Below are 14,682 nucleotides of genomic sequence, written 5' to 3'. Positions count from 1 at the left end.
ACAAAGAACACAAAGCTCATCAACTCCTCTTTACTAGCACATCTGCCATGCCATCATTCAAGCAGCAAAGTACCAGAATTTTCTAAAAGGAAATATTATGTTAATGATCATTCATGCACGGCTCCTCATACTCAGGTAGAGCAAAATGAGAAGCATCCCATTTTCACCAAAAGGAAACAAAAAGCTCCCTTGCTAAGGATCAGAACCGGAACCCTGACCTCCCAAGGCCTTGGTTATCAGTTTGTTCTACAGAACATAAAATTGGCTATACTCAAAATGACAGCAAACTCACCTCCATTGGAAATATTGAATTTGATTCCAAAATCTCCATTGGGTCCTCCTGGGTTGTGGCTGGCTGTCAGAATGATCCCACCAATGGCTTTGATCTTTCTAATGATGCAGGATACAGCAGGGGTGGAGAGGATTCCATTCTGTCCAATAACCAAGCGACCAATCTAGGAGAAGAAATCCAGAACACACACTTTAACTTTAATAAATCCAGAGCTACTGCACAGAAATGTCAGAACAGCCAGATGGACAAAGAAATAGTCTACTGGACAAGAAAAGATGTCCTTTAATGAACATCTAACAGCTTGGGTTAATAGTATTATTATATCAAAGTAGAGTATTTTATTGCTGTTGTTGAGTAATATTATTATTGAAGTAGAATCAGCATTGCTGAACAAAGCCATTCCTTCAGATAGCTTTTTGGGACTTTGTAGTGTATGATCCAGGGATGCTGTAAAGCTTTGGCAAGAAAACAAAACACAGCCTTTCCAGACTCGGTTCATAATTTGGATACATTAAAAATTTGTGAGAAAACCCACATTTTTATCCACTATAATCATACTTTCAATCCACATTGGGAAAGAGAATATAAATTTAACTAGTTAAAGGAATTCTAACCCAAAGAGAAGGCTTCTGTAAACTAAAATATTTGACAAAGTAAAAAGGGCAAACTTTACATGAAGAAATGTTACAAAATGTATCTCATAAATTTATGTTTCCAGTCAAGCTTGGATTTGGGGGTTCCTCAAAGCAGGACACACCTACGCACGCTAGAGTGTACCTGAGCTACCTCCTGGGCCTAAGGCAGGGAATGCTGGGAGTGTTACTGGGTAAACCAGCCAGAACACCTACATGAAACAGCTACAGATGGTACTTCTGTTGCGTTCTTAACTCACCTTCCCGTATCTCTCACAGATGGTATCAGCACAGCTCCTTTGCTAAAATGAGAGTAACTTATATCTGTTTCAACACGACGCAAGTTGGAAAAGAAGGAAGAAGTTCTGTCCGTTCCTCTGACTAGAGATGTGACTGCTACATGAAAAGATTTAAAAAACAAGGAGTTTGTGCCCTTCCTCCATCCTCCCCTCTGAAAGAAGGAAGGGACGAGGATGTTTTTAAGTTTTCCAGTTGTTACTTCTTCTTGCCCCACCCAAGATAAACATGATTGAAGAAATGACTTGACAGTGGAAGATGCATTTCTAAGGTTGAAAATGCCAATGAGATACCTGGATTCCCTGGGGAAGTTTTTCTGGGACTGTTAGCTTTGCCACCTTCCCGTAGGTCACTAACAGCTTGACTGCCTTATAATTAACCCTCTCCACTACCAACCACCTCTCAGGAGGCAGCCGCTTCACTGCACGCACATCTTGGCTCTCACGTGTCTCTCTCTGAACAATTTCTGTTATCCTAATATATTTCTTACGTTCTGCCTCCCTCCGGAAGTGGTAGCTCCCTGACTCAATACAGCGGTAATGGTAACACCTCACCCTTCCAGCAGTTTCCGGGTGTGGTTCTGATGAAAATAAAAGCCTGTGGCTGGGGGCTTCCCTGGTGGCGCAGTGGTTGAGAGTCTGCCTGCCGGTGCAGGGGACACGGGTTCGAGCCCTGGTCTGGGAAGATCCCACATGCCGCGGAGCGACTAAGCCCGTGAGCCACAATTACTGAGCCTGCGCGTCTGGAGCCTGTGCTCCACAACAAGAGAGGCTGCGACAGTGAGAGGCCCGCGCACCGCGATGAAGAGTGGCCCCCACTTGCCGCAACTAGAGAAAGCCCTCACACAGAAACGAAGACCCAACACAGCCATAAATAAATAAATAAATAAATAAAATTAAAAAAAAAAAAAAAAAAAGCCTGTGGCTGAGCAGTTCCATAATTTCGATGAGAGGAGCTTACAGATGGCAATTTAATCAGCCAGAGTGGCTGCTGGAGTTATCTGAAAACAGTGTTTGCCCATCAAGCACGCTAACTTTTACTTGGATTCAGTATGTTCTTAATGTGGAAGGGGAAACTGATAAGTGAATATTAAGCTATGCCACCCAAGTCACCCCTTAATTCTACCATTCCTTATGGTGAAATCTGCAGTCAGGAATGGTCCAAGACTGAGAGGGCTATACCAGAAGGTAAGAGTAAGAGAGAAAGTCAAGAGAAGCAAGGGAAGTCCATGGTAGGTTCCTTCTCCTGAGCCTAAGAATAGGTACAGCTGGCCCAAATATTCCCTTCCAGAGCAGACTCTTTTCCACGAATTATCCTCAGCAATATTAATCCTCAACCTGATATTGGGGAGATATTACTCTATTATCTTCCTCCCCTGAAGGATGTCTGGAGCATTGTAACAGCTCCTGACTCAACCTCCCCTGCCTCTCTCCCACCTGTACCTGCCTTGCCCTACCCTGGCTGAATCTATCTGACCTACTCAGGCCCACCTAGTTCATCTTTCTAAACCATAGTTCTAACTGTGTCCCTCCCCTACTCAAAAACCTTCCCTGTACCATATGATCCAGAAATTCCACTTCTAGGTATAGACACAAAAAGAAAGCAGGGACCCAAACAGATATTTGCACACCCATGTTCACAGCAGCATTATTCACAATAGCCAAAAGTGGAAACAACGCAAATGTCCATTAAAAGATGAATGGATAAACAAAATGTGGTATACACATACAATGGAATATTATTCAGCCTTAAGAAGGAAGGAAATTCTGATACATGCTACAATATGGATGTACCTTGAAAACATTATACTAAGTAAAATAAGCCAGACACAAAAGGACAAGTATTGTATGGTTCCACTTATATGAAGGACACAGAACAGGCAAATTCACAGAAAGTAAAACCAAAGTTGCCAGGGGCTGGGGGATGAAGAGAATGGGGACTTCTTGGTTAGTGGGTACAGAGTTTTGGATGAGATGATGAAAAGGATCTGGAACTAGATAGTGGTGATGGTTGCAGAACATTGTGAATGTAATGAATACCACTGAATTGTACACTTAAAAATGGTTAAAACAGCAAATTTTGTTAGGTATACTCTACCACACAAAAGAAAATTAAAAAAAAAAAAACCCTTCCCTGGGTCCCAAGTGTCTACCAACTTAGAGATACCCCTCCATCCTGCATTGAGAGTCCTTCACCAAGTAGCCTTTCCTGCCCTTCCTCCTGGCCCCCTACTCCCTTCTGTAAGACTCACATCCTTCTGCCAAGCTGGATACCTCACTCTCCCCCCAACCCCACATTTGATAGTTAACCATGACAGGGAGCAAACTTTAAAATATTCCTTTTAATTGAAAATAGGGCCTGGTGTTTTCTTATGTTTCACACAAAAACAAACAAAAAAACAAGTTCCATTTTCTTTGCTCTGCCAGTCATACACACAGGTTCTATTCTCATTTCTAAAATTATCTCTAGGTTTAAAGCTCGGGGGACTGAATGAGATACCCGTACTATAAACGGGGCCCCACCAATGTTTTATTTTGTACATTAAAATTGCCTGTAAATGCAGACAGCTCTGTGCAAATAAAAACAAAGGCAGAGTGTATTCCATTATCCGTAAATGTACCAGATAAAAGTGTACTAAAGGGTAGAAATGAAATGATCTCCATGTAGCTCACTAGGCTGAGAAGCTCTCCTAGAATCGGCTCATGGGTGGAGTGGGTATTGACAAAGCTGAGGAAGGAACACTGACTTCTACCGAAATCTGTGGCAATAAATTTTCTTTCCTTTAGATTGCCTCCTTAAAGTTCTGCCCACAATCAAAGGGATGTTAAAATAGTCAGAATTTAGGATATGTTAGAAAAAGAAATCAAACTATATAGGATTTGATAGGTTTTATCAGATCAAAGTGCTTTATGGGTCCACTAACCGTTTTACATAAGTCAGCTGGGTAGTGTGACTGTTTTAAATGCAACACTATTTTTAGTGACGAACGTCCTTGAAAAGACTTGAAAATATTGCGGGGGCTGTCACAGCTCTAACAAATAGGCAGTTACCATATTTAGTCAATTATTATCACTTAATTGCATTATTTAGCAAACCTTCAGATGGTAAATCTGAGAAAGTCTATAGCGTCTGCCTCAATTACACATTCCTACCACCTCTTCCACATCCTTCCGCTTTGCACAAAAATGAAATGAAGCCAAATATATCACAGCAAAGGGGACAGTGTACCAGATCCACTCAACAATCTAGATATATTCGGAGAAATAATGTTCCTTTCGTTCTCCCCCAAAAGATTAAAAGCATCTTAATACCGTTCGTTCCCTTTGCAGCTCTCCTCAAAGGTGAAATTTACAGCATGTCACATTTTATCTTAAAAATGTGTATGTGTCATAATTGCATATTTGAGTACTTTATCAGCAAATTTTACATGAGAGGCATTCAGACTCTGAAACTGGGTATAAAGGAAACTTCACATAAACAATAGGATCTACAAACTCTTCTAAATTTGATAACGTATGCTTTTTTTAAATTTGGCTTTTGCAATTACACCTTCTTAGTGTGTTGTTAAAATAGACTGAAAATGAATGCCCAACACATTTGGCTACAATGCTAAATTTTTATGTTCTCAGAATCAGAATTGCTTCCAGAAAGGAAGTAAAACAGATTTTTAAAATTTATAAGTACTGAAGGACTGTGCGCTCCAAATTATTGCTAAGTGTAATCCAAAATCTAAAAATATATTTTTGGTCCCACAGAGGAATTTGCAGAGCAAAAACAGCAATGTCCTGATGCCTGCCTTCCTGTAAATCAGTAAGGCTGTACAAATTGTTTGATTATCAAGATCAATGCTTCCTGGTGCAAGATTCCTTCTGATTCAGGCAACACAGTTTTTCACGATGCAGAGCTTTAGCAAAGCCTCCTTATATTATAGTCTTACAGGAGTTATTATCTCTACCCTGCTGCACGAATTCACCACACACAGGGCTTCTTTGTGTCCAAGGTCATTATACGTGGGTTCCCCTGTAACAGGTCCTCTTGGAAAGCTCACACCTAACATTTTCCAATCCCCTCCTAGCATTTCTGCACAACTACCAGGATCCACAAATAACAGCGTGCCCTGGCTTTTGTTTTCCTGTTTGACAAGTGACTGAACTTCAACAAGGAAGCCATTGAAAGAAAACAAAATCTTCTTCTCTCCGCTGCTCATTAGAGCCTCACACACAGGACAGAGTGTCCCTCAAAACTAGTTAGAATGTAGATAAGACAGCTTAAGGCTGGGGTACGCTTTGAATGTCTAAAAGCAACAGGTACTTTTTCAAGCAACAGGCACAGAGCACAACATAAGAAATTAAGCTTACATTCCCATATCCCATGTGACTAATGTAATTTCAGGGGTAATATCACAATATACAATCTCTGAAGTCACAATGAAACTTAATTGGATGTTAGTAGCATTGAGGTGTTTACAATATACAAATCTTTGTACCTGTGTATATTTCTGCAAAATTAAGAGGTTATGTGGAGAGCCAGAAGCATAGCAATACTTATCATATACCAACCCCATTGGCAGCTGCCATCTGCACTATTGTCTCTATTGCTGATTTATTAAAATACCGCCCATCTCCACCAACCACCAGTGTGGATCCCTGGCGATCTTTTAGGTCTATGGAAAAGAATATACTCTGGATGAAATTCTCCAGATAGCATGGCTTTGCCTCGAAATAATAGGTTTTCTTCCGTAATCCACTAGTTCCTGGTTTCTGGTCGTAGTAGGGAGCTGTAGCAAAAGTTAACAGAGGGAGAGGACCTTCTCCCATTCTTCTGTATTTCCCGGAAATCCATTCATCAGAATCACTCATCTTTCACTTCCACCAGCTGGCTCAGCGACGATGCCCAGAAAGCAGTCAAGGGTCCCCCAAATAGTCTGTCCAAACTGAAGCTGCAACAGTGTTGGCCGAGTAACTAAAACAGAGGTCTTGCCTGGAAGATCACTCTCAGTGAGGAAGCAGAGTTAATTCCTGTTGTCGTAACCCCTTGTGAAAAAGTTAAGGACCAAACACCCACCCACATCCACAGATCTTCAAAGTTGTTTTGATGAGGACAGTCTGCCCACATAACCAAGCCAAATACCCTTCAATTATTTTTGCCTCGTTTCCCTGTTAGGGTGGAGATGGGTCCAGAGGGTGTTGCATGCAGCAGACTTCAGTTACAAACACCAGGTGGCCTCCAGACACCACTCTCAGAGCCAGACAAAGACGGAGCAAGTGCAGTCCTAAGACGCAGGATCATGAACAAGACACCCTGGTGTGGTTCCCACTGCTACTGACGCCCCTTAAAGCAGAGCCTCTCTGGGCAGTCATCACTGAGAAGGCCAACTGCAGCTAAAGTTGTTCCAGGCCATCTCACAAGTTAAAGGTCAATCTTAAAATGGAAGTGAGGGATCTCAGTTACCTCTGGTTTACTTTCATCACTGCCATTTTGATACTTAAGTATTTGATACTCAAGGAATTTTTTTTTTTACTTCCCACATGCAATCCCAGTTAGAAGGAAAAAAAGCATCTAACAGAACAGATTTATTCATTGGCCACCAAAGATTTAACAAAAAAGTATTCACTTCTAGAAGAATAGAGATTCACAAATATGCCCTGAATGACCAACAGCTTGGTCATTCCCTTGAACTTATAGAAAAGTAGGGATGAAGACGCACCAAATCCTTGAAAACGTAAGCAGAATAGTGTGTGTGTGGTAGGGGGAGAGGGAAGTAAGTTTTTCTGAATGCATGAGGCTTAATCAAGTTATTATTTGGAAAAATAATATGGACATAAGATTACATTTTGTATATTCATATTCTCAGTTTTAAGTAGACTTGACTTTTAAGAAAACATTTTTAGTGAAGCAGTTTAAGTCCTTTGCATTTGAAGAACCTAAGATGTTTAAAAACGCTCTACCTCATCCCATTTGCTCCCTGAGATTTTATTAATAATCTATGTCGGTACATACATGTTGTGTTCTTTATCTGGCTCAGCAAAAGTTGTCAATTACGAAGCTCCATTGTCAAGGTTTTGGTGAACTTGTTAACAAGGCTTAAAAAGTAAATCAGGACTAGTTACGCCACATGTCTGGGGAGTTTGTTGTGCACATAAAAGTCAGGTTTTCAAGGGAAAAGTAGTAATCTCTTGAGAAACAAAATCTGAGTATTTTTCTACTAATTTGTCAAGCCAGGTCCAAAAGCAGACAGGCCCTGAGAGCAGCAGACTGCCCTCTGTGAGGCAAGAATGTCTCTGTGTTCCAGGGGCTACTCATACTGGACCAGGAGAGCTAATGGGCTCATGAGCAGAAAGCAGGCCACTACCAAGGAAGCCTAGTCTCCTTCAAATGGCAAACGGGGCTGGCCCACCCGCAAAGAGGACCTCGAGACATAACATTATAACAATTCACAGGACACGTCTATTAAGCTGAAAACCAGTCAGCCAAAAGACAATTGCTTTTTATAGCTTATTATTCCCTCTTATTTCAATTTTAAAACTAAAATTCTTATGAAGTAAGCTTCCTTTGTGAACAGTAGTTTACACACCCAACGTTTTTCAACTTACTACAAATGCATTTCTTTAATTCATATTTTTTAAGTTCTGTGGCCAGTTTTCTCTGATTTTAGATAGGCTCGCAAATTATGCCAGTCTATGTGTCTTGACATATTTAATAATAGATCCGCATTTGTGAAATATCAACTCAACAATCTTTCCATTGGGAATAACAGAGCAACCAACCATGTAATTGGTAGTGTCCTTAACAAGGTCTTGAAAGCCCAGCATAGATTCAGGGACACTTCGTTGCAAAGGGGCTCCAATATCCCCACTAAAGCTTCTCTGCCCACACATTCCAGCATGTTCTCTGCTGGTGATCGACCACTCTCTCTCGAAGCTCTTTCTAAAGCCAGAACTAGGAGAGTAATGTTTTGTTGGGGGCTTTTCCCACACATTCACTTATTTACAGTTTATGGTCAATGCAAATCAATTCCGTAAAATGAGAAATGATGAAGAATCAAGACATAACTATGAAAATTCAAAATCGACAGATGTTCAACACAAAAACCCACAAGCATCAAAATGGGTTTGTTTGCAGCGTAAGATCCAACAGGTGTTATTTCAAAGGATGGCAAATGCTTGCTTTTTTTTTTTTAAAGACCGTGGCCACATCAGATACTAGAACACCTCAGCTTAGCAGTGTGTTTTCATATGAACTAAAATTTGTTTCTAAAAATATTTTTTCACATTGAAACTGTTGTAAGAGCTACACTTCTCCAGGATTAAGCCTGTTCCTAGGCCTAGTACCAGTTTCTAACCACCTAACAACTGACTGATACAGAAAGTATTCCAAACGTAAGTATTCTGATTCTTAAAGGTTAAAAAATATATACTCTAAAGTAGTTTAGAAGAATCATTGCAAACAATAATGCTGGTGCTCTTCCACTCCTAACTCTCCAAATAGCTGATATGCCACTTTGGGGTTCATTATTTGATGGCCTCTCACTTCCAAGGTTTTTAAATATACCTCCCCAGTGGAACATCTTCATATTTAACACATTATTGAACACAAATGGAAATAGACAGCAGTGTTTGAGCATCGAGAAGTCCTACCTGTGAAACCTGGGGAATCAGGTCACTAGGTGAACCCAGCGCCCCCTTCCTGGATGGGAATGTCCGTGTGGGCACATACGCTTTTTTACTTCACTGTATGTGAGCCAGCTTTATGGCGAGGCATGGCCTGGAAAAGACCCCATCTCTCATGGCCCTTGCACATGCCAATGAATATCCAGCAATTTAAGCGCACATCAAATCTAAGGCTCCGAAGGAGAGAGTTCTGACCCCAAAATGAAGAGCAATGTTTTCACCAACTGCATGTGTCAGCATCGTGTTTGTCAACATGCAAAACTAAACCAAAAACATATAATCCTTGCCCTAGAAAAGCTTCTGTTCTAAAGATGGGCCTGAGTCATAATTTTATGGACACTATAGAATTCAGCCCCACATAAAAATATTACCAGAAGAAGCAATGTTAGATGGACTCTGAAGTGTGGTAAAAAAGAAGAAGCATTAAAAACATTAAGCTTCCGAAGACGCTCAGACTAAGTGGGGTAGCTATTAAGAAACTCATTTGTTTGAGCTCTCCAGCAAAGGTTGAACTTCATCTTCGGAAACGTTACTGTCGAGCATAGCGAACCCAATTTGGCCTAATGAATTCTCCTGCCTTGCCAGTACTCCTTCACAATGACACAAATTACATTTAAACCATGCGGGGGATTTAAGGATTATTCCCTTCAAACAAGGAACTTTCATACTGGTCTTGGGTCCAATCAATTTCACAATGGCAGCGTTATGAACCCCTTCGCTCCCAGCCTCGCAAAGACTCCAGCTCCCACTCTGATCAGCAATGATGCCTTCCTAGTAGAACACAGCAGAAACTGAACACTTGCCAATCCTTTATTCATTCTATCTTTCTTTCTTTTTTGCCACTGACAAATATTTACTGGGTTACTAACTGCTGTGCCCCAGGGCCAGTGCGAGGGCTGGACCCAGGGCCTGAAAAGGTTCACCTCTTCACACCAAGAATTATTCTTTAGAAAATGCCACAGGTGTGGGCATAGTGGATAGAACTGGTAACCCTTTCTCTCAGCACAAGCACTAGAAAGAAAGCTACTAACTGGGCTAAAAGCAGCAGGGGTCATTAGACCCCCAGCCCAAAGCCCTGCGCTTGTGACAGCTGCAGGTACCTGCCTGAGTGCTTGGGGTCTTTGACCCCAGTGACAGGAAACAAAAGCTGGGAAAAGTCATTCATTTCTCCAACCAACAGTAAGTAGGCATGTAGTGAATGCCAGCCCCAGGAGAGGCACTGCAGGATAATGCAAAAACCACAGGTTCAGGAGCCAGACACAACCAGGGCTCATATCTTGCACTCTAAAGTGTATGAGGAGGTATAATCTTGAGCAAGTTAACTGACTTGAGCCTGTAAGATGGGGATAGCTGTCAAGGTTGTTCTGAGAACTGAATCAGGCAACAGGTGTGAAAACACTTAGTACCTGTGTCTGGCATACAGCAGATTATCAGTAAATGTCAGCCCCTCACCCTTCCATCCTTAATGTCCTCATCTCTAAACTGGGATAATGATACCTGCCTCACAAGGTTTGGGGGACGATGACTTCCCCGAATGTCTATGAAAGCCTTTGTGAACTAGAAAATGATGTAAAGATATGAATTTTTTTCACATTCTGAGGGGTGATAGGGATAGGAAAAAAAGATGAACGGAACTTTGTTCTTAAGAAGTTCATCTTGGGCTTCCCTGGTGGCGCAGTGGTTGAGAATCTGCCTGCTAATGCAGGGAACGCGGGTTCAAGCCCTGGTCTGGGAAGTTCCCACATGCCGCAGAGCAACTGGGCCCGTGAGCCACAACTACTGAGCCTGTGCGTCTGGCGTCTGTGCTCCGCAACAAGAGAGGCCACGATAGTGAGAGGCCCGCGCACCGCGATGAAGAGTGGCCCCCACTTGCTGCAACTAGAGAAAGTCCTTGCACAGAAACGAAGACCCAACACAGCCAAAAATAAATAAATAAATTTAAAAAAAAAAAAAAAGAAGTTCATCTTGGAGGAGCCATCACAGCCTGGTGGCCTCGGTGCTGTCCCGGAGGTGCATGGACAGAGCCATGGCTCTCAAGAGGTTGCAGTGATGGGGTAAGGCTGAAAAGTAGTTGGGACAAGATTATAGAGTCTCATGAATCACAATAAAGTTTATTCTGCAGGCACCAAAAGCTATGGAAATTTTTAAGCCAGAGGAATACAAACTGCTATTTTTTGGGAAGTTGAATGGCTGCCAGTGGTGCATCAAATAGCTTGGAGGAGAGACTGGAAAAAGATGAACCAAGGCTTGCAAAAAAGAATTCCCTCTGCAGCTGAGGTGGCTCTGAGGATCCTGGTCTCTGTGATCTTGTCAAGAGCTGCTCCTCTTACATAGGACTTCAACTTTGAGTCTTGGCTAGTTTGGGCCCTGTTATTTTCCTCCAACATGAAGACACTACCCGAATAAGCTCTCTTTCCTCTGACCCCTTCAGTTCACTCTCTCTCTTCTCTGAGAACGGTCCCCTACCCCACCCCACAAGAGTGGATACCTAGGGCCAAGTTTCTACTGCAGGACCCTGATGCCAGGCCATGATCACCAAGGGCAGACACCTGACCAAAGCTGGATCACTCACATTTTTTCTCCTAGGAATCTAGAATTAGGACTCAGAAGTGTGCCAGTCAGATTCAGTCAGTTCTTGAACTGGGAATACAGGTAAACTCAGGAGCTGTGGGGCAGGGATGTCGTGTCATGAGAATATCTATAGAATTGTAACTGGCAGCCAGATGACACATGAGAATATGAGACAATATTATGCAGGATCCAACTCTGGATCACTCAGGCAACCCTAAGAGCTGGGGGCCTGATGTATAGGAAGAACTGGAAAAGAATTCAGAGTAGATTCAGGCAGAAAATAGGTTAGATGAATCTTCTCAAGTGGGTAAGAGTTGCAGACTCGTGAGATATGAGAGCTGGGGAATGTGGTCTTTGAACACAAGCCACTTGAGACTCCCCTGGTGGCACTGGCATTCTGGACTGGGGTGCTTCCATAGCCAGATTTCCGGTCAGTGTCACCGCCAATTCCATTGGAAAGGTAACTCCTAATTGCTTGGGATAAGAGAATTTTTTTTTTTTAAATAGATCTTTACTGGAGTATAACTGTTTCACAATACTGTGTTAGTTTCTGTTGTAACTAACAGTGAATCAGCCAAAGTGAATCAGCCATATGCATACATATGTCCCCATATCCCCTCCCTCTAGAGCCTCCCTCCCATCCTCCCTATCCCACCCCTCTAGGTCATTGCAAAGCACCAAGTTGATCTCCCTGTGCCATGCTGCTGCTTCCCACTAGCTACCTATTTTACATTCGGTAGTGTATATATGTCGATGTTACTCTCACTTCACCCCAGCTTCCTTCTCCCACCCCGGGTCCTCAAGTCCATTCTCTATGTCTATATCTTTATTCCTGCCCTGCAACTAGGTTCATCGGTACCAATTTTTTTTTTAGATTCCATATATGTGTTAGCATATGGTGTTTGTTTTTCTCTTTCTGACTTACTTCACTCTGTATGACAGACTCTAGGTCCATCCACCTCACTACAAATAACTCAATTTTGTTTCTTTTTATGGCTGAGTAATATTCCATTGTATATATGTGCCACATCTTCTTTATCCATTCATCTGTCAATGGACATTTAGGTTGGTTCCATGTCCTGGCTATCATAAATAGTGCTGCAATGAACATTTTGGTACCTGACTCTTTTTGAATTATGGTTTTCTCAGGGTATATGCCCAGTAGTGGGATTGCTGGGTCATATGGTAGTTCTATTTTTAGTTTTTTAAGGAACCTCCATACTGTTTTCCATAGTGGTTGTATCTATTTACATTCCCACCAACAGTGCAGGAGGGTTCCCTTTTCACCACACCCTTTCCAGCATTTATTGTTTCTAGATTTTTTGATGATAGCCATTCTGACTGGCAAGAGGTGATATCTCATTGTAGTTTTGATTTGCATTTCTCTAATAATTAGTGATGGTGAGCATCTTTTCATGTGCCTCTTGGCCATCTGTATGTCTTCCTTGGTGAAATATCTATTGAGGTCTTCTGCCCATTTTTTAATTGGATTGTTTGTTTTTTTGATATTGAGCTCCATGAGCTGTTTGTATATTTTGGAGATTAATCCTTTGTCTGTTGTTTCATTTGCAAATATTTTCTCCCATTCTGAGGGTTGTCTTTTTCTCTTGTTTATGGTTTCCTTTGCTGTGCAAAAGGTTTTAAGTTTCATTAGGTCCATTTGTTTATTTTTTGTTTTTATTTCTCTTTCTCTAGGAGGTGGGTCAAAAAAGATCTTGCTGTAGTTTATGTCAGAGTGTTTTTCCTATGTTTTCCTCTAAGAGTTTTATAGTGTCTGGTCTTACATTTAGGTCTTTAATCCATTTGGAGTTTATTTTTGTGTATGATGTTAGGTAGCATTCTAATTTCATTCTTTTACATGTAGCTGTCCAGTTTTCCCAGCACCACTTACTGAAGAGGCTGTCCTTTCTCCACTGTATGTTCTTGCCTCCCTTGTCGTTAATTAGGTGACCATATGTGTGTGGGTTTATCTCTGGGCATTCTATCCTGTACCATTGATCTATATTTCTGTTTTTGTACCAGTACCATACTGTCTTGATTACTGTAGCTTTGTGGTATAGTTTGAAGTCAGGGATTGGGCACTTCTTAACATAAAAAGATTTAGAATTAAGTGTAGACATGAAGTAAATCAAACTCACAGTAGAGAGATAATAAATCATAGTATTAATATTTTTGCAATATGCTTGGGAGAAAATCTATACTTTAAGTACATTAAGAGACTCTGGGATATTGGTTTATCTAATAGATCGGCCCTGTGATTCCAATTTATAAGATATAGGTGAGTAACTTATTTGACTTATGATTTCAAGTAAGAAAATTTTATAAAAGTTATAAACATTATTGGATCATTCAAGAAAACTTTGAATGTACCATACTTATATGTTTAAATCATCAGATGCAGAGAGTCTACTGCAATATTTCAGGGAATGGATTCTAAGGCCAGACTGACAAGAGTTGAAACCCAGTTCTGCCAGTCACTGGCTGTTGTGACCTCAGACAAGTTACTTAACCTCTTTGGGCTTCCATTGCCCCCATCTGTAAAAATGGGGAGAACAACAGTCCCCCTACCTCACTTATTGTTGCAGTCATGACTGAATGAAGTAATATACAGAAAATTCTAAAACCGTTGCTGGCATAGGGTACCCTACACAAGTATCTGCTATTATCATTATTAGATTATATGAGAACAATGGGAATATTTTCAAAGTTTTGCTTGTTAGACAAAGGCTGTAAAAAGTAAATAAACATATTTGATTTATAAACTTGAAATATTCATAGGAGTTTGAGTAAATGAGTATATAGCTAAGATCTCACACACACACACACACACACACACACACACCGCACCAACTTACACTGACAATGGAGTCAGCAGAGAGAGAGGAAAATGAAGCAGATGTGCTGAGATAAACAGAGAGGAGAGACAGAGGCTAGCTGCCTGGGCTCCTCTTGCCTCAGGCTCTTGTGAGGCCCAAGTGCCCACCCTGCCCTTGGCTTTCAGGAGACCTTCTGGCCTTATGATACAGTCTTCTTAGAGGCTCACTGTGTCAGACTGGGTTTCTCTTACTTGCCACACCTGCACGCTTCAGTGTGTTGAGCAGGGCTCTGTAGTGCATGGCTCCCATTTGCCAGCTCTCAGGCAGGCTCCACCTGCTGTCCCATCCAGGCAAGAAGAGGAAGAAAAGAAACCTCCTGCCTTCACACTTTGAGCAACCTCAGC

General features: G+C 41.5%; 1 protein-coding gene across 2 annotated transcripts in view; it reads right to left on the bottom strand.

Annotated features, from left to right (window-relative positions):
• The window catches only part of PGM1 (phosphoglucomutase 1), a 56,178-nt gene that overhangs the window by 26,413 nt on the left and 15,083 nt on the right, over positions 1-14,682 (bottom strand). Inside the window, exons 1-2 of one of the 2 annotated variants that reach the window (XM_007164332.2) lie at positions 5,781-6,286; positions 293-455 (exon numbers count right to left, since the gene is read on the bottom strand). In XM_007164332.2, coding sequence (XP_007164394.1) covers positions 293-455; positions 5,781-6,080 — 463 coding nt within the window. In that variant the 5' untranslated portion in view covers positions 6,081-6,286. Of the gene's footprint in view, positions 1-292; positions 456-5,780; positions 6,287-14,682 lie in introns of those variants that run through there. The other variant, XM_007164333.2, reaches the window with a different exon arrangement.

Source organism: Balaenoptera acutorostrata, chromosome 1, assembly GCF_949987535.1.
Source record: "Balaenoptera acutorostrata chromosome 1, mBalAcu1.1, whole genome shotgun sequence".
NCBI lineage: Eukaryota > Metazoa > Chordata > Mammalia > Artiodactyla > Balaenopteridae > Balaenoptera > Balaenoptera acutorostrata.
This window is presented reverse-complemented; position numbering and strand designations above follow the sequence as displayed.